Here is an 18,313-nt window from a genome sequence, read left to right on the forward strand (position 1 = left end):
TAAATTGCAATTTAAGGAAAGTTGCAAACATAAGTGGGCAAGCAAAAAGCTCTCGCTGTCCTTGTGAAATGACTAACCACCGTTTCTCTGTAAGAACACACTCTTACTTCCTCTGCTGCAACTTCTCACGCTGCTCAAGTTCCCCAGGGGAAGTGAAGAAGAAAACTTATCAGAGAAACAGATCAGGAGTGAGAGAGATGATGACTGACTTGGGGATTTTGGGGCTTAAAAAGAGACATAATGCCCACACACTTCTGTGGGTTGCTACCATTACTAGCCGTCCATAAATTTGAAGTAAATTAAACAGTAAACTTAAGAGCTCTTAAAATCAAGGGAACTATTAACAAGGAAAGACTTCGACTGTGGGATAGCATGTGTTATGATTGAATGCTAGAGCCGACAGGGCAGTAGATGAAAGTTGTACCTGGGTTGTGTTCACGGTTTCCTTCAGGCTAGAGGATACAAGAGATGGCGTACAGGCATGTCAGCAGAATGGTGAGCAGAGGGAGGCTGCCCGTGTCACCCTGACCCAGCCACGATGGGAAGGAGTCCTGACATTTGCCTCTCCACCCTCTCTAAACCATGGTTGTCGGCTGAGCAATACCTGACTAACGCATACCTGAGGGATGCTAGAGGTGGTTTTCACAACAGGACTCAAACAGCCTTGCCCAGGTCACATTTCTGTAACTGGTTTGGGCCTTAGTTTATTAACCAGCTCTTGCTGAGTAACACTTAAGTCACACCATCATGGCACAAGGATTGATGCGTGAAGCCTTTGGGATTAGAAATCCCATACAGCTTCCCCAAGTGTTCAGCCGTCTATGTGCCTACATCAAGAAGGGCAGCCTTTAGCTATTTTTTTTTTTTAATTGCTGTCAAGACCATTCCTCCCTACCATCCCAGCTGCAAGAGAAGCAACAGCATCAGCCAATACTTCGATGCTTGATCAAGTCCCATCCTGCCACAGCCTGAAGCAATGTGCTGCTCTCCCACTGACGACTCAGCTTGACTCCTAGTAACCTGCTGTGGGCAAGAACATTATCTCAGGCTCTTCAGGCCACACAGTTCCCCTCTTACCCAAACCATGGAAGTGTTTAGTAGATTGACTTTCTCAGAGGTGTGTCTTATTCTGCTGGGTCATTCATTCAAATACCAAAATTATGACTCATTAAAAGGGCAAGCTTGGGCTGGGGGGGGTGCAGGAAGGAAGAAAAACAGCTTGCAAGAGCCTTCCTGTTTATCCACGGCTTGGGAAAAAAAACAACACAACAGAATACACACACCCGGGCTCTATTATCTTTGCTGGCACAGTGCTGGATTGGCTCTGTCCCTTACCACTCCAGGCCAAATCCAGCCCTGCCGTGAGCCTGTTTACTTTAGAGGAGTTTACTTGAGAGAAATCCAGCCCCCGGAGCCTGAATGCTTGCAGTGTGCGAGCGACCGCACAGGCACCGGGAGCCCCCCTGACAACGCGCCATGGTGCTGGCCCCTGGCCACACTGGGGAGGTCATTTTCTTCTTGGCAATTAGCAAAGTGGTGGCATCGCTGAAGGAAGTTGAATATGCACATTCAACCCAGCTGGGTCCCCGGTTTGCTCTGTTCTCACCACCCTTCCTTCTGGGCGCGCGGTGGGGCCCCAGCAAGCAAGAGCCTGATGCCTGTGCACTGCGCTTTCATTCAGGCTTGGTTGGGAAGGGCTTTTGGGAAAGAGGAGGAGGGGGAAAATAACCCTTTAGCTTTTTTCTTTTACAACAAATGTCTTCCCTTTCTCTTTTCAGGGAGGAAAAATGCCAGCTTCTCTAAGAAAACTGCAGCAAATGGCTGTTTTCATGGGACTATTCAGTGGCGGTGGATGCATCGTGATGTATAATCTTATGCAAAGTAAGTCTTGGTGCTGTTAGCAACCTTATTTCTCCTCTGCCCCTTTCATTTGCTTTTGTGTAGCAGGGAAAATAGCAGCATGCAAGATGTGAAAAGCAGATGAAGTTAAGGGAAGTGTGGCTGAGCCTCTGGGCTCTGCCTCCGCGGGCTCTGCATTGTTCAGCCCCAGGGCTGCTGCTCTCCCAAGCATTGCTACACACATTTCCAGAGGTGGGTATTGCATAGGAAGCAGACTTTTGTGGTCAGGAGAAAGTCTGATTTCTGGGGGGGTTTCCTGAGGGTAAGGTTGAAGTGAAAAACTTAGGCAGTAATGCAGGTTTAATTTCTTACTGAGATTTTACAACTGGGCTGGAAAAGAGTGCCATCTGTGAGACAGTATTGAAGTCTAGCGGTTTTATCTGTAAATCTCTCTGTGGTGCTGGCCCTTAAACACAACACGCCTGCGAAGTGCTAAGACATCATTAATCTCTCCTGAATAAAGGGCAGATAAGAACGCTCAGCATTGCGAAGACCAGGACAAGGAGAGAAAAGCTGGACAGGTGCCATTGCTGTTTATAGACAGCTCTAGTTTCTATGTGTCTTTAGCCAAGAACCCAAATTACTAGTCCAAATGATAGATGGTTATTTTTTCTAAAATGGTTTCTAGATATTTAGCATCAGATCAGAAATAGGCTTTGCCTCTCTCCTGGGGAGTGCTATAGGCCTCTTGTCCCTTTGCTTCTCCCTTGCTGTTACTATCAAATGGTACTGCTTTTCACCTACCCTGTATCAAAGGATGCTGCCAGAAAAGTGTAGCCAAGCTTGTTCCTCAAGCCCTCAGATAATCTCTAAAACCCCCTTCATTTTACACGTATTAATAACAAATCAGACAAGGCTGGAAGGCAGGCTTTAATTTTAGACAGCTCATGCTTTCAAGCTCTGGAGTACATGACAGATAGATGATCCTCTTATGCTTTAAAACATTGAATCTGGCTTTAACAAGGACATTAGCATTTTTTAATTTTCAGCTTCAGCATTGTTATCTAGGAATCTCTGGGGGCAAAAAAAAAGTCACCCCCTGTGCTATACAGAAGGTCAAAGGGCTGGTTCCCCCCATCACTTAGCTGTGCAATCAAGTGATGCAATGTGATGGCTACTTCTTGCTCTGTTGCAATATTGGTGGCCACCAAGTAGCTGTCTGGTAACTTGGTGACAAGCCAACTGGGCTGTTGAAAGGACACTTTCTGCTGCAGTGTGTCCTTCTGTAGCCTCCAACAGACAGGGGACACACACCTGGCCCCTCCCTTGGGCCAGGGTTATCCCAGTTCCTTCTGCTATTCCAGTGCACAGAACTGGCCCATACTGGGACCTGTGAGGTGCAAATGGCTTCCATAGTGGTGGGAGCAGGGGGAGAGGGGTGCTTCCCTCCCCTTCCTTCAGGCTGAAGGGAAGTTTGCCTGGTGGTCTCTGTGAAACCTTGTACAAACACTCAGGTAATCCCTCTTCTACTCCCCCTCTTCACCTCCACACCCTCCTCACGGGAGCAGTCTCCCCAGCCAACCCCAGCATCCTTTCAGCTCGCTTACTGAAAACGTGTGAACAAACAGATTTGTCGGTCATTTTATGTCCAATATACAAGATGCTGACAAGGAACAGCTGAGAAAGGAGCGCCAGGAAACTCAAACCCATTTTCCTTCCAACCTGCAGGATGAGCACAACATACTTTTAACATGATCTGGGTGGCTGCTTGCCATGATCCGTAGGCACTAAAGGGCTGGTGTGCTGCAACCCCTTTTGCTGGAGCTCCTTAGGATGGCCCAGGGGGTGGGAGAGGACCAGTGCAGGCTGCAGCCTGGCAAAACTGTTTCTATGTCAACTGGATACTGCCTGCCCACAGGGGTTGCCTCTAATTAGGGAGAGGGGACAGCATCCTTCTGCCTCGCTCCAGGAGTAATACCGACAGGCAAGAGACCAGGAAACAAACCTTACACCTTGTTTTAAACTCTTTGGAAGGCGAGAGCAAAGTTGCCAGAGTAGGCTTTTCACACACACACTGTTAGCTTTTCTTGTTGAGAGAGCAAAGTTAGGCTGGTGTGAAGCATGTCTAGAAATCTCAGCAGGCAAGCCTTAAAACTGTTTACAAGCAAGTCTCTGCCTCCATAAGGAGGGTTGGCACATTTCCAGCCTCACAGCTCTACCTCGTGCGGCAGTCACCAATGGACAGCATTTCCCAGCTATATGTAGTAACCAGACATTGATAAATAGCAACCTACTACAATTGTCCTCCATATGCCAACATCGCAGCATCCAGTCTACTGTGCTGTTGTTGCTGCTTGACCATTAACTGTAATGGTGCTTCTTGTGCCTCCCTTTTAATGCATCCATCAGTAGAGTTACAGCTTCATGGCTGCCACTTGAAAAGCTGTATCAAGACTGAAGCAAGAGTTTCACAGCAGCAGCTGTTCCTGTCTCACACTAATGTCTGTGAAATATTCTCCATTTTAAAAGTATTTTCTGTATCTCCTTTAAAAAAAATTGAATTACTTCGGAACATTTTCAGATATTCATCCTTACACTTTTTTTGTTCCTTTTTTTAATTGATGTACAAACATATGAAAAGCAGAGAGATGCAGCCATAAACTGAACTGTGTATCAGTGTGGAACAAGCTGTATTCAGGGCCCTCTTCACTTAAGTGAGCTGAATAACGTTGAGGCTCAGCACTGCTTCTCTGATGTAAGGGTGTGTTTCCTCCTTTAGCCAGATTTCTCCTAATTAATAGTTTCAGAGTGTTTTTCAGGGAGGGTGTGGTAGTCTGGAGGAAGTGTCTTTTTATTTTTATTACTTATATTTTGATTTTAAGTGGATAGTCTCCTAACTACCCTGTTTCTGTCACCTAGAGAGTTTTGCCAGGACTCAGTATTATCAGCAGGCTTTGGAACAATTGAACAGCAATCCCGATGCCCTGGAAGCCCTGGGTGCACCTCCTCTTAAGGTTCACAACATCCGACTGATGGATGGGAGTAACCGTGTAGACACAGAAAGAGCACAGGTAACACTGGGGAGGTGGTGTCACAAGGTGGCTTCCCAAGGTGCCAGGTGACAAGAGATCAGGTAGGGGATCTTCAGCAGGTCACAAGTGACTTGGGAGCATTGGAAGGCAGTAGGGTGAGATGCCAGTTGATTTGGAAGAGGAGTGGATTTCCAGAACATAAATCTATGCTCTAATGCGAGGGACTAGAAATAGAGCAGCATATCTTCATGTTGTGCTATATGGGCACGTCACAGAATGCCACAGGACCTCCCAAGTCAGTCGATCCCCCTCCTCCTACTGTAAGCCACAAAATAATTTTTAGAAACATATCAAGATCCATCTTTAAAATAGAAGCTGCCTCCCATTTCTCCTCAGATACATCCCACACTAGTTTTTAAAGCTTTATTCAGAACAGTGATTTATAGCTGCTCACCAGCTACACTGCAGTACAGCATAAATGGTGTGGTTTTTAAAAGCACCTCTAAGTCTGTGCCACAGAGGAGGGCTGCCTGGTGCGGGCCTAAGCACCGGGTTTACGTAGTGACTGAAGAATGCTGCACTGGGTGCTGAAGTATTGCACAAGGCTGCCTTGTGTCAGCCCAGATTTGGGGTGAAGCAAACCTCACAAACGCAAGTCCACTTCCACTCTAGGTTGCTTCCTGAAGAGGACTCTCCATCTGTGTTTTTAGCCCCTAATCCAGGCTGCTCTTCCCTGGTTTTGCTGGTGACACAAAATGTCCCTAGTGACCATTCTGGGCAACTCACTGAAGGATCTTGTCACATTTGAATAATTTTGTTCCTCCTGGTGACTAGTTTTGTGACCTGGGAACCAAGCAAGGGCAGTAAGGAATGGGTCAGATGGTGCAGTGAAGGAGAGGGGCTGTCAGGGCAAGAAAAATCAACGTTTAACCAACTCTCTTAAAATTGTGCTTTCCATCTCGCTCCAGCCACAGACTTTACACATGTGATACCCTGGGCCAAAACAGTTCCCTATTTCCCAGGTTTTAGGGATTCTACAAGGCAACTTATCTAAGGCAAAAAATATGGGGGGAAAAAAGCACCATCTCTTATGCTGATTGAAAAGAAAAAAACCTGTCCCACTGATGTTTTCCTGCATCATCTTTTAAGAATGCTGGTTGCTCAGGTGACTCAGAGTGAAGTCAAACCCTGCCTTCTGCCAACCTCACCCAGGATGCAAACCACCAACTTTCTTCTCCACTTTTTCATGCTCATGAGCATTCATGTTCTCATGAAATAAAGTAGTTAATAATTATTAATGATTATATCATAGATTAATTTACTGACTCCACAACATCCTCAGCTCCTGCCTACTGGGCCAGTTGGAGAACCCCTGGCGTTTTCCCTTTGTGATTGCAGTACCACCAGCAAATGCTACACTTGAAACATTTCTTTTATTCAAACGTTAGACCGAATGCAATTAGCTGTGGTTGGTGCTGCAGCTCCTAGCTTTGTTTGTTAAACCACTGAGTGGTAGAATTTGTGACACTGAGAAAAATCACTGAACATCTCATTGCCTCGATGCATGTCGATAGACTGATCTGTAGAGGATCTCAGCCTACAGGCTTGCCATGGTTATGGGAAGCTTTATCACAGTGCAGGTAACTTCTGAATCGCCGTGCATTCTGCTAAGGAGAGGTGTTTTCTCATAAATATTTCAGAGAGCGAGTGGTTTTCCCTCGGGGTTGCAGCTGTAACACAGTACATTCTTTCAGCAGAGCGAAATTAATACATGGCAGAACAAGCATACTTGTATAGCAATGCACACATTAGCCATTTGAAAAGTTTAGTGAAACTCTGAAAAAAATAAAATAAGAGTTTAAGTTAAAAGGGAGGTGTTGCATCTTTGACTGCAAAGGAGTAAATTGTCCATTTCAGTAACATGCTTCACTGAATCTTTAACATATTTCTACATCTGCAGATAAAGTTACCGGTATCTGGAACAAAATCAGCAGGGTACCTCTATATTAACTCAGAGATGGACCACTCCCGTCAATGGTGCGTACTTGGGGAAACGTATAGGCACAGGGAGAGAAGCAGTAGGGGAAAAGAGTGGAGCAAAGTATTTGCTTTAGTCATCCGTGTTACTGAGATCATTCACACAAAGGAAGAGGAAGTTCATGTCTGAAGGTCTTGTGAAAGGTTATTACTGTCATTACAACAAAAATGTAAATTAGTTGAGAAATATATTGAATTCATCCCTATGAATGCAAACAGAACAACATGAGCCCTTAATTTGTGTGAAATGTGTTCTACAAACTATAACTTAGTATATATAGAAATACTGTGAGCCAGGGGAACATATCGACCCTTCCTCCCTAAGAAGGTGCAAGGCCATTGAACAAGCAGTTCTAACTGTAGTCTAATATCATGTATTGCAGAAGGGTAATTATCTTACACATTACATCAGAGCCTATCAAGGTGAGCTAAAAATGACACAGGATTTTTTTTTCAAGCTGTGCAATAAACACAGTCTTCATATAAAGTGCTAGAACAGATATATTACAGTAGAAGGATGATCTGACACCACATCAAGTAGTGGCAACTTTACATTTTTTTAATACCAAAGCCTGAAAGCCTCTCTTGTCAGGTGTGAACTGATTCCTAGAACTGAGGAAAAAAAAAGGTACATGAATTCAAATTCCATCTTCCATAGCAAAAGAGAAAGTTTCATTAGATACAAACTTCCTCACATGTTCTTGGAGTTTGTTAGGCACTTCTGTTAGCTCTATTTAGAAACCCAAAGCTACAACATTTTTGCTCAGCTGCCACCAGCAATATGTTAATGGTTTCTTTTCATAATTAGATGAGCATGACTTACTGTATTTCTCTTCTGAATAACTATGGGAAGGTGTAAAATGATGGGAGGAAGGCACCAGGCTGGGACTTGAGAGGCTCAGGGTCAGACCTGGCCTCCTCCCTAGTGACCAGAGATACCCCCAGAGGTCCCCAGCCTTTTTTTGCACACCTACGCTTCCCTGGGCACCTAGGCTCTGATCTCACTCCTCCTCATCCCCTCCTCACAGATGGAGGGAAATAACAGTTCCCTCCTCTTTCACTGAGTTGCTCTGAGGATAACAGAAGATTGCAAGATGTTAGACTACAGCAGTAACTGAAGTGCATACATCTCTCAGAGATTTGTTTTAAAATGAGCTCTCCACACATTTGCATCTGCAAGCTTAAGGTAGGGGGGGAAGCATCTTCTGTGAAAGGGTTTGTGGCAGACATATCAGTCAAACTCGACCATCTTGGCTTACATGTGGGGTCCTGCACACAGCTCCACTCGGGGCTAGGCAGGACTTAGTGTCCTTGCACCCAGCTGAGGAACTAAGAGTAAAATGGCTTGTTCCCATGTGCTCCACAAAGCGGAACTCCTGAAATCCCCGAGAGAAATAACAAACATGTAAGTGGGCCATCCTGGTGGGGCTTTGCAGAGTGTGCATGTGGGCGCTTGCAGTGGAGACCCGGGGGGCAACCAGACCGGTACTGGGAGGTGAGCACGCTCTGCAAAAGCTTGAGGCTCCCAAGCCACTGAAATGCTTCAGACCGAGCGAGCAGTCTGCCCATCAGGCATTGTTTATGTAGTTATTAAAAAAAGAGGCAACTGAAAAGGGAAATTGGGAGTGTATGAGCTGGTTTGGACCTGGGAGGAAGTGTGTGCTCCGGTGCAGGCAGCACAGGGATGGGGAGGGCACCCGGAGGCGAGGGCAGCCAAGGCACCAGTCCTGCAAAGTGGCACTTGCCTGCCCCAAAGCAAGTGGAGGGAAGGCCTGAGACCCCAGGCCATGCTGAGGGGAGTAACCAGTTGCTCCTTCAAGCCCTGCTTTAAATGAGGCAGTTGCTCGTCGCAGGTCGGATGGAGGCGGAGGGCTGATGAGGGAAGAGCCCTGCAGCAGACCCATCACATAGAGGTGTGGCAGCCTAATTACCTAATTGTACGTACTCAGCAGCGACTCCAGCAAAAACAGAGCTGGGCAAGTGCCAGGAGCTTTGGAAAAAAATTCTATCATAGTACCCTGAAATAATAGTCCTTCCCAGCTGGAAAAACAGCACAAACAGCCTCATAAGCGGGTTTGGAGCAGAGATGAGGAAGGAAAAGGCCTCCCCCCCAGCCTCCAACAAACACAGTTTCCCCTATCCTTTGAGTAACCACCTTCATACCCAGTTATGTTTCCAGCAGTCACACTGAGTGATTGCACAGTGTTCAAACTCCTCCAAGCTAGGATAATTCCTTAGCAACACAGTCTGGCTCCAAGGCTGGAGAGGAGCAGAGCAAGGAATGCACCCGCAGGATGGAGAGGAAGAAAGGCACCGGCTCAGGGTGGGGAGGAATGTCCTGTCTAAAAATATCTGGCAACAAATAGAAACATGCATCCTTTAAATCTGGGCTGCACTACACTATTAGGGTAAACAGCTTTCAGAAGCTGGCGCTCACAAACCAAGTTTTAAAACACTTGAAAGAATTTTTAAAAGCAATGAATGCATGGAATGATTTGTTTTTCTGTGCCGGCAGCTGTTTCTACACTGACTTTACTACTATACTAAAAGTGATTGAAACAAGTTAAAAATCCCTTCTGGTTTGTGTCAGCTGGTGCCTTCAGGATGTCACCTTGAAACTGCGGGATGGTCAGAATATTCCAGTTTACCACTCCCAGGTGGAAAGCATCGGTGTGCAAGAAGGCTAAAAATCAAAGGCAGCTGCTTCTCCACCTCCCATTGAGCTGAAGGAGCCATCAATCGATTGCATCCCACTGTGTCTGTGAATGTACATAGTTGTCACAAGTGACAATTTCTCTTAAGTGGATGCTCTTGAGACAGTTTTCTCTTTAAGATTGACCTCATCATTGTCATAATTTCTTTCTTTTGCTAGTTTATTCATGTGTTCAGCAGAAGCCCAAAATAAATATCTTGCAAAAGACTTGCTGTTCCAGAGAAGTCATGTGTTATGCCCTGCGCGTGCTGGTATTATGAATTTGAAAAAAATAAACAAACTGCCAGGAAACGGAGCTTTTCTACAATTGCAGACCAAAGTCAGGACAGTTGGACTGCTCTGTTGTGGCTAGAAGACTAAGTCAGCTTCTCAAAGTGATTCTCTTGCTGCTTCAGTTCTCCGCCATGTCTCAACGAGGCGTTACCTAAAGCAGGAGGGACAAAGCGGTGAAGGTGAAGCTCGGCAGCAGCCCCCTCTACTGCTAATGAATAAGTCACGAATCAGGTAGATTTGCACCCTCACAGTTATCATTAAAAAACCCGTGAGACAGCAGAGGCCACTCTTCATAACTTATGAATTCCAGGAAGAGGCTTGCTACTTGCACTGCTCATGCTGAGGGTTGATATGACAGAAGAACACTGTTGCACACCAGCACTGCCAGATACAAGTTTGGGAGAGCACCTTCACTCTCCCACTGCTGCTTGGGGTGGAAAACACTCAGGAGGTGCAGAACAGGTAAAATACTGCCACGGTGCAGTCTGACTAAAACAAGAGATTTTGATTGTGCCTTGATTCTGTCAAGAGTTAGAAGATTACCTGTCATCAGGGGCAAGTTGAGGAACAAGCAAAAAACCCCAGTTCTCCCTTCCTTCCCCAAACTGCACATTCTAACAAATTGCAAAGCCTAAGGCATAGTCTGAGACCGTGAAGAGACACAAGTTACTGTCCTGCCTTCATGAAGTAATATGCAAGCCACTAAGAATGTCCAGAAGAAAGAGTATCTTGGATTTATTTTAACAGAGCAGGTTAATGAAGATGTAGCTAGTGAAAGCCCAGAGCTTACACCACTCAATTCCCTTTTTTCTGCCCTCTCCACCTCAACATCCAATTTTGAGCCCTGGAAGGCCACCAAAGGCACAGACAATGCAAAGCTTTTCAAGAGTAATAAGTATTAGATTGAGAAGGGAGAGCTGGAGCAGAGAATCATTAAATCATTAATCAGCGAGCATTTTTCTGCTCAACAATGACCCAGCAAGCTGGGCGAGGTGGCTTTTGAACAAGTCTGCCAGTGCAAATAGAAGGAGATACTAAAGGACCACGACACAAGCATCTGTGACAAACTATTTTAGAAGGAAACACCACACATGAGCTTTAGTTTGGGATTCACAAAGAGCTGCAAGGAACAGCACCTGTGAGACCTCATCCATATGAATGTCCACCATGCCAGGGGAAGGGTTAGGATGAATCAAGGAGAGACAGTATTCCAGCTTTAAGATTGAAATCACTGCTATCTGTTTTCACAAAACAGCATGTGAAGCCATGTGATTTAAAAGCATTAGCCTTGCACTACCGCAGCCCACCTAGCAAGAAAACCACCTGAGAGATGTGGATATGTCCTGTCCACATGGTGTCTCAGAGCTTGGTCAACTCTGGCTTTTAGTCACTGAAGAAGCTTGGTGGAGAATCAAACAGTTGACAAGGAAAAGCCAAATCAGCCACTTCACATCCATCAATTATCACTTCCCTGGCTGCAGTTTTGACTTGTTACCAATCTCTAAAGAAGCTGTAGCTGTGGAGAGCAACCCCAGCCCATTCAGTCCCTCCCTATATCTGTTCTAGGAGTACCCAGCACACACTGCTGTACACCTGCGCTTTGTCACCGCTGTGCACTTAGTAAGCCTGGGACGTACAGTTGCTGCAAGGTGTCCAAACATCCAGGAAACCTGGCCGCAGCCAGTCCAGCCTGCAACACAAAGCTTGCTCTCCACCCTCCTGTCTCTTGAGCTGACACGCACAATATTCCTAGTCTGGCTTCACAAATTGCTGCACCACAATACCACCGCCTGGCCTGGCTCTAACCATGGTTATCCAAAGCCTGAGGGAGATACCACCGCACAAACCTTACCACTAACACTGGAGATTTTATGCCCTTTCTGGAGGAAGCAGAGCTTGTAAAGAGTTTGCTTCTCTCACTTTCCCCCTAGAGACCTAGCGGAGCGCCCCTTTAACTTTAGGCACTCCTGGTCATTCTAACCAACCCATAGGTTAGTCAGAGCTGTGAAAATGGGTAGTATCATCCTGTCATACTAATGTTTCTCTCAGTCAAATCTGTAAACCTGAAGAAGGAAGAAAGCAACAGGTTGAGCTGGCAGCCAGCAGACCACTGGAGTGGGACAAAGAAAAGTCACATTCAAATCCCTACTTCTGTTTTACTACTTAATAGTCAGTAAATACAGAATTTCTTACCGTTTGACCTCGAAGAGCCTCAGAAGCTGCTATACTGTCTGTGTCTAAGCTCTTATAAAACACACATATTCAGCAAGAGAAGAAAGCAACAAACTGATGCATTCAAGTGCTGAGCTGCTTTGGCCCCGTGGCTCACATTAAATACACCCCAGCACACAGCAGCTGCTGTCAGAGAGGACACAGGTGCAGCCAAGAGATCTGGAGCACGCAAGGAAAACAGGGAGTGCAAAGGTCTCAAAACCACCACCAGCAGCTCCTGAAAGCCCAAATAACTTCAAGAAGGCACCTGGGCACCCCTGTTCCCTTTGCAGTCTTTTCCACAAAGGTATGCTGGGGGAGATTAGGTTGCATTTAACTTCATTAGGTCATTGAAATAATAATTAATTGTAATTATATTGTGTTGTATGTCACTCAATACTTGTCTGGACAACCATTTCATTTTTATTGTGAAAATACTAATCTTTTGATAAAAGACCCTAAAAACCAGTTAAACTCCTTTAGAAAGCCATCCTGTTCGAATCACAGAATGGTTAAGGTCAGGAGGAGCCTCTGAAGATCGTCTAGTCCAACAGTCATAACAGCGTCAACTTAAGCAGGTTACCTGGGACTGCATCCAGTCAGGTTTTTAAGATTATCAAGGGTGAAAACTCCACAACCTGTGGACAAGCTGGACCAGTGTTCAACCATTCTCACAGGAAAAAAAAAAAAGAGCTTTTTCTTATGTTTAAACAGAATTTCCTGTGTTTCAGTGTGTGCTTACTGCCTCTTGTCCTGCCACTGGGCGCCACTGAGAAGAACCTGACTCCATCCTCTTCACTCTTCCCCCCCGGGGTGGGTATTTATACACACAGATAGATCCTTCCCAAGCCCTCTCTTTTCCAGGCTGACAGTCCCAGGTGTCTCAGCCTTCTTGACAGGTGCTGTAATCCTTTAATCATCTTAATAATTTTAAGTATATTAAATAATTTATTTTAAAATGGCTTGAAAATTTGCATAGTTCCTTTTCCAGTTGTTGGTGTGGTTAAAACAACCATCATCTTCATGACCTTTGCTGGATTGCATCTTTGTTTCTTATTCTAGTTTGATTTTAATAGCTTCTGCCAGGCAGTCATCACCCTCAAGGAAGCTATCAAGGCAGCGGCTGGTCAGGGCAGGAACTTAATTTACAACTGACGCACAACAAATATTGCTCAGCAGACTCTTACAGTGCTTGCACCTATTTGAGTTGGACCTGACTAGCACACAGGGGCTATATAAAACCAGATGTTTTGAAGGCACTAACTTCATAAAGGCTAAGTGGGCTGGTGTGTTCGTTTTTGAGTATGCTTCTCCAGGTAGTAATATGGTTTTGTCCAACTTACGGGCCTGTCAGTTCACTTCCTAGCTTGGGCAGATGTCTTGCAATGCACAGAGTATGTTAGTCATTTGGATTCACCTCCCATTTAGAAATGAGGGTATATCCAGTTCTTGCCTGCCATTTGCCTACATCTTGTCTGCATGTCAAAGCAAAACCATTTTCCTGTGTGTGTTATGCAAAATTTGCTACAAAATTCCCTGCAGCATGGTCCAGGCAGTCCTGTAACACCAGTAGTGATGGAGACCTGTGACATTCTTGGTGTTACTTTGGAAAACACATCACACCTGGCTAAACGTCTTTGGTCCATTTTATGTATTTTATGTTCACCAAGTATGTGAAAATACTAGAATCGCATAATTTCTTGACCAATCTAATGCAGTCTCTGCTAAGTGGCTTTCCTAGAAGATTAGAAGCAACCACCTTTATTAGTAACTTCTGAGAGCCAGCCTTTGCCTCTCTTTGCTTGGTAAGGCCCATGGCAGGAACTTCCACCCAGCAACCAGACCAGATGGATCTCACAGGGTGCTACTGGAAGGTGGCAGTCAGTATGGTGATACCCCAACAACTCAGGTGATTCTCCTGTAAAGATTAGTTAAAAGGCACCTGTGTAATTCAGTCTGGATTACAAATTAATGGAAGAGATGGAGTACACCGATTTCAATGCATCACCAGCTTAGCTGTGATTCTGATTGCACGAGCAAGCAAAGACTCAATGCAATGAAGTTCTCCATGTTTACAGGAAAAAAGATAAGCCCATCAAGTAGTCAAGTTCCCTTTCCTCTCCTCATTTGGCAGTAACTGTTGTGGTCCTAATGCTCCGCTTCACTTTGACAAATCCTAACCTTTTCTTAATTAAGATCACACCCATATGGACTTAATTTTTTTTTTGTTTTATAAAGCTTCCAGGTTGTATTTTTATGGAACCAAAATATTTTACTTTTACAAAGCTATACAGTTGTCAGCTATCTTATAAGGGGAACAATTAATTAAGCAGTGGTAAAAGAGGAAATACCTTTCCATAGAAGAAGAAATACTTTTCACACCCAGTATCTACCCAATGCTCTAATTTTCCCCAGAGGAAGTCACATCAGGCAAATAACACAGTTCTGGACACAGTGCACCTTGGAGGGAATTATTAAAGTTTCACTGCTTCAGAGCACGCATTTCAGCACGATTTGTTAAACCTGGATTAATGCTGATTTGCATCTGCTCCACCCTGTCCTGGATATGCAGCTGTCCTACATTGCATACCATGCATTAGCATTTAAATACCATCTTTCCAACCCCACATCTTCAGGTGTGTCATTTCCCACCTGTCAGGTGTCTAAAATAACAGTCCTAAGTTTAGTGGCAATATATTTCCAGGTTTAGTATACACCAAGAAAAAAACCCAGGAAGATTCACATGTATATTGTGACTATATTTATTAATCCAAATGACATCTTAATTCAATGTCTGTAAATGCTGTATTGTGGAGATGTCTGCAGTGCAAGCATATTGCTTTACAGTGGAAAAGATTATTGGTGCATTTTATATTTGCTGCACAAATTGAACAAATGTGTAATTCAGAAAACTAAAATATCAGTAATCCTGCTATATGGGTGTTGAGAAAAATAACTTTACAGAAGCCCTTGCTTAGAGTAGAGCAAGGGTGACTGAACAGGAGACTCCATCTAATATTACAACCCAGTTCCAGCAATATATTTCTAGCTAGTATTCAAAGTCAAGCGTGAAGGTGTACAATCACCAACCACAGAAGAGTTTAAGTTGTGGTCATTTGCAATGCAGCACTGTACTTTAGCTTTACTATCGATTCCAGTTGTCCTGCACCAAACTAGCATAACTTTTGGAATTCTGTTTCAAATCAGTATTGCTGTCTTGAAGAAAGATTATAGTTTCTTTAAAAAATAAAGTGTTTTAAAGTGTTTCCCAGTGTGTGAAGAACAAAAAGACGCAGCAGCTGTTCAGAAAAAAAATTTCATTTATTGTAAAGTTCCTGAAACAGTAAACACCTTATCAGAAGTAGAATGAACTGGCACTATTTCTTTAAAAAGTTGAACTGTCTTCCAGGAACAGCACCTGGAATATTCCAGAGAGAGCTTAAACCATGGAATAACTTGGTGCAAGGCTCACCTTCCTCCCTGTCCCCTGCCAGCACCACCAGTGGAGAACATGCAGTTAACTTTTATTTGCATTTCCTACCTAACTGCTCTCAAGATTCACCTGGTAGATCGCAAGCTAGAATTCACCCTTTTGTATTTAGGGACCCTCAAATGAACGGTGTAAGAAATGAGACAAATCACATTGCAAATTCAGCTTTGGACAAAACAAAAAAAAGGATTATTTTATAGAACTTTTAGTTTAATGTCTATAAAATCTATATCCTCTTGCTTAGAGGTGAACATAGCAACAAGACAAGAGGAGACAAGGTTTTGCTTTCAAGATGTTTGCTGTTTATTCCAACATCTGGAACAGAGGCATAGGCCTGGACCTACCTCACCCATAGCTACAGTTCACAGCTCTTGCATCAGAACCATAGAAGTAACAGTTCTCCAGCAATTTCTAGAAACATTCCCACTTCTGTTCCTTTCAGCTTCCTGCATTCAAGCAAACAGCAGCCATGCTCCCAGCAGTACAAAGGCAGCCAGCAGGTGCCCAGTCTGAAGTGGGGACCAAGATAGCGGTGCCCACAAGGCCCAAGGAGTTGATTCCTGCTTTGCGACCACCCTCCTTCCCCACAAACACTTTAAGGCATAAGCAGCTTTTTTTCAGATGAGCTGTGTGTGTACATGCAGTCCTCTGTATTTGTGGAGCTGCAGAAAACCAGCTCTTCTTCACAAGCTAGCGATTTGTTCCCAGTCTTAATGTGTTACTTCACTAGTAACTAAGCCTCTCAAAAACATTAACCTCTACAGCCCTTTTCTACATCGTAGGGTGAGAATACCTCATTTACAGCTTTACCCACACTTACAGTGGAACAGAAATAGCTTCAAGTGTGTGGGACTGGCTGATAGTCCTGCAGTTAAACTTTATAGAAAATTTTTCCTATTATAGGGCCAATCTAAGATGCCTTGTTTATAACTTATACTATTAAACTTTCACAACTTTATACAAATTCTTAATCATGTTAAAAAACACTGTACAAAACCACCTTAAGGCACAAAAAGTTAAACAGAAATGTAGCCCACTTGAAGTCTCAAAGCAGCCAATTCAAGAGAAACTGGCCTTGTAATAAGTACATAGTTCATTTAGACATGTTAAGCTTCATTGTCATACATTAAAAACAGTAAATATACGACAAAATGTATGCTGTTCAGCGTCTCCTCTTTTTCTTTAGTACCAACCCCCATCTGAGACATGATCTCTGGTTATGAGCAGGAATTGAAACAGCTTATAGGTCCCTCAAATGATTTGCTTTGAGCAATCATGAACTATTACACATCTAGGTATGCAGATATGGCAACATACATTTGTTTTGTAAGGGTGGGATGTGAACATGTTTCAACCTCAGTGCTTTGCTCAACTTTGTAAAAGCAAGGGATTATGGATATGAAAAAAGTCAAAATGGCAGTGATGGAAGGTCGGAGAAATTTTAATCTTGCAGAAATGTATTTTCTAAGTTTATGTTCCTCTCCCAAGCAAATTGTCTTGGGCAAATGACTGAACAGTAAACAAAAGATGTCCAGGAAGAGTACTGTCATGCTTAAAAACTCTGGAACAGATCAGCATTGTAGGTAGGGTCAGCAGACGTACACTAACACAGCTACCATCCACCTCCAGAAATGCCCAGCTAACACAACTACGCTGTTGTCTCAAAGATCTTTATTTAACTCCTGCTAGTGGCCAGCCAGAGCTACCAGTGAAAACCTTGCATGGCAGCTTCTCGGTAGCAGTCTGTAGGTTACTGTCTGCAAGAGAGGAAAACCAGCAAATGACTTGTTTCTCCAGATTATGATAGGCATCTCTGCATTACAATATAAACCACATCCAAACTCAATTATTCAAGTACTCTTGGGTGTTTTCTTATATGAAGGTCTTCAAGGAGTGGGAGGTTGCCCTACCTACATCAATATTCAATATGTAATTCCATAGGGGAAGAAGCCTGATAGAATTTAGGTGCAATTTTTCTGATGCAGCTTCAAGTGAAGGCAACATGGAAAAAGTCTGTAGCAACATGGAAAAAAGGAAAAACTAGCTTAAGAGTTTCTATTCATTGTTTTGTAGCACAAAAACTTTTGGCAGGGTTTATTATAAAGGAACAGCATAAGGAAACCAAATAAATAGTTGAATAGTTAACAGTATGCAATATAATAGCACTAAACTTCAATTACATACAAATTAAACTTTGGAACAGCATCAATATGAAAGGTCTCTTAGAAACCTAGGACTCAGTCTAAGATCCTCAGACCTGTACATTGCAAAAAGCAGTCAATTTTGATGCCCAGTTGGTCCCAGATTTGTCTTCTGAGGGACTGTGTCCATTGAGAACTACGACCCATCCGTACAGCTCCCTAATCCCACTCTACCCCATCACACACTGCTGTTTTTCCAAGTCTAAGGGAGAGTGATTGGGCAGCACAAGGTACAAGTTGTGCTTCTTTGTTCCAGAGGAAGCAGTATCTCCTTCCTCATCTGACAGCTATATTGAACAAGGTTATGCAATTTAGCCCAAGGATGCTTCTTTCTTCCTTAAAGCAGAGGTTAGAGGAATAGAAAGAAGGCAACAATGACCTCATGCTCCCAGTAAAACCCCAGCTGGGTTCTGGGGGTGGAATCAAGGGCTGCTTTACCATTAGTTGGACCAACTGTGTGATCTAACAGGGTGAAATCAGTGGAGAGGACTTAAATAGAGCTACATCAGACCCTCTG

The 18,313-nt window shown here is 44.0% G+C and overlaps 1 protein-coding gene across 1 annotated transcript; it reads left to right on the forward strand.

Annotated features, from left to right (window-relative positions):
* The first annotated feature begins 1,787 nt into the window (after positions 1-1,787).
* On the forward strand, positions 1,788-9,595 carry LOC104616935 (cytochrome c oxidase assembly factor 1 homolog). The gene is made up of 4 exons (XM_010282109.1): positions 1,788-1,881; positions 4,759-4,910; positions 6,832-6,908; positions 9,499-9,595. Exons 1-4 carry the CDS (start codon positions 1,788-1,790, stop codon positions 9,593-9,595), a joined length of 420 nt encoding a protein of 139 aa, XP_010280411.1.
* The last annotated feature ends 8,718 nt before the right edge of the window (positions 9,596-18,313 follow it).

Source organism: Phaethon lepturus, unplaced genomic scaffold (assembly GCF_000687285.1).
Source record: "Phaethon lepturus isolate BGI_N335 unplaced genomic scaffold, ASM68728v1 scaffold360, whole genome shotgun sequence".
Classification (NCBI taxonomy): domain Eukaryota; kingdom Metazoa; phylum Chordata; class Aves; order Phaethontiformes; family Phaethontidae; genus Phaethon; species Phaethon lepturus.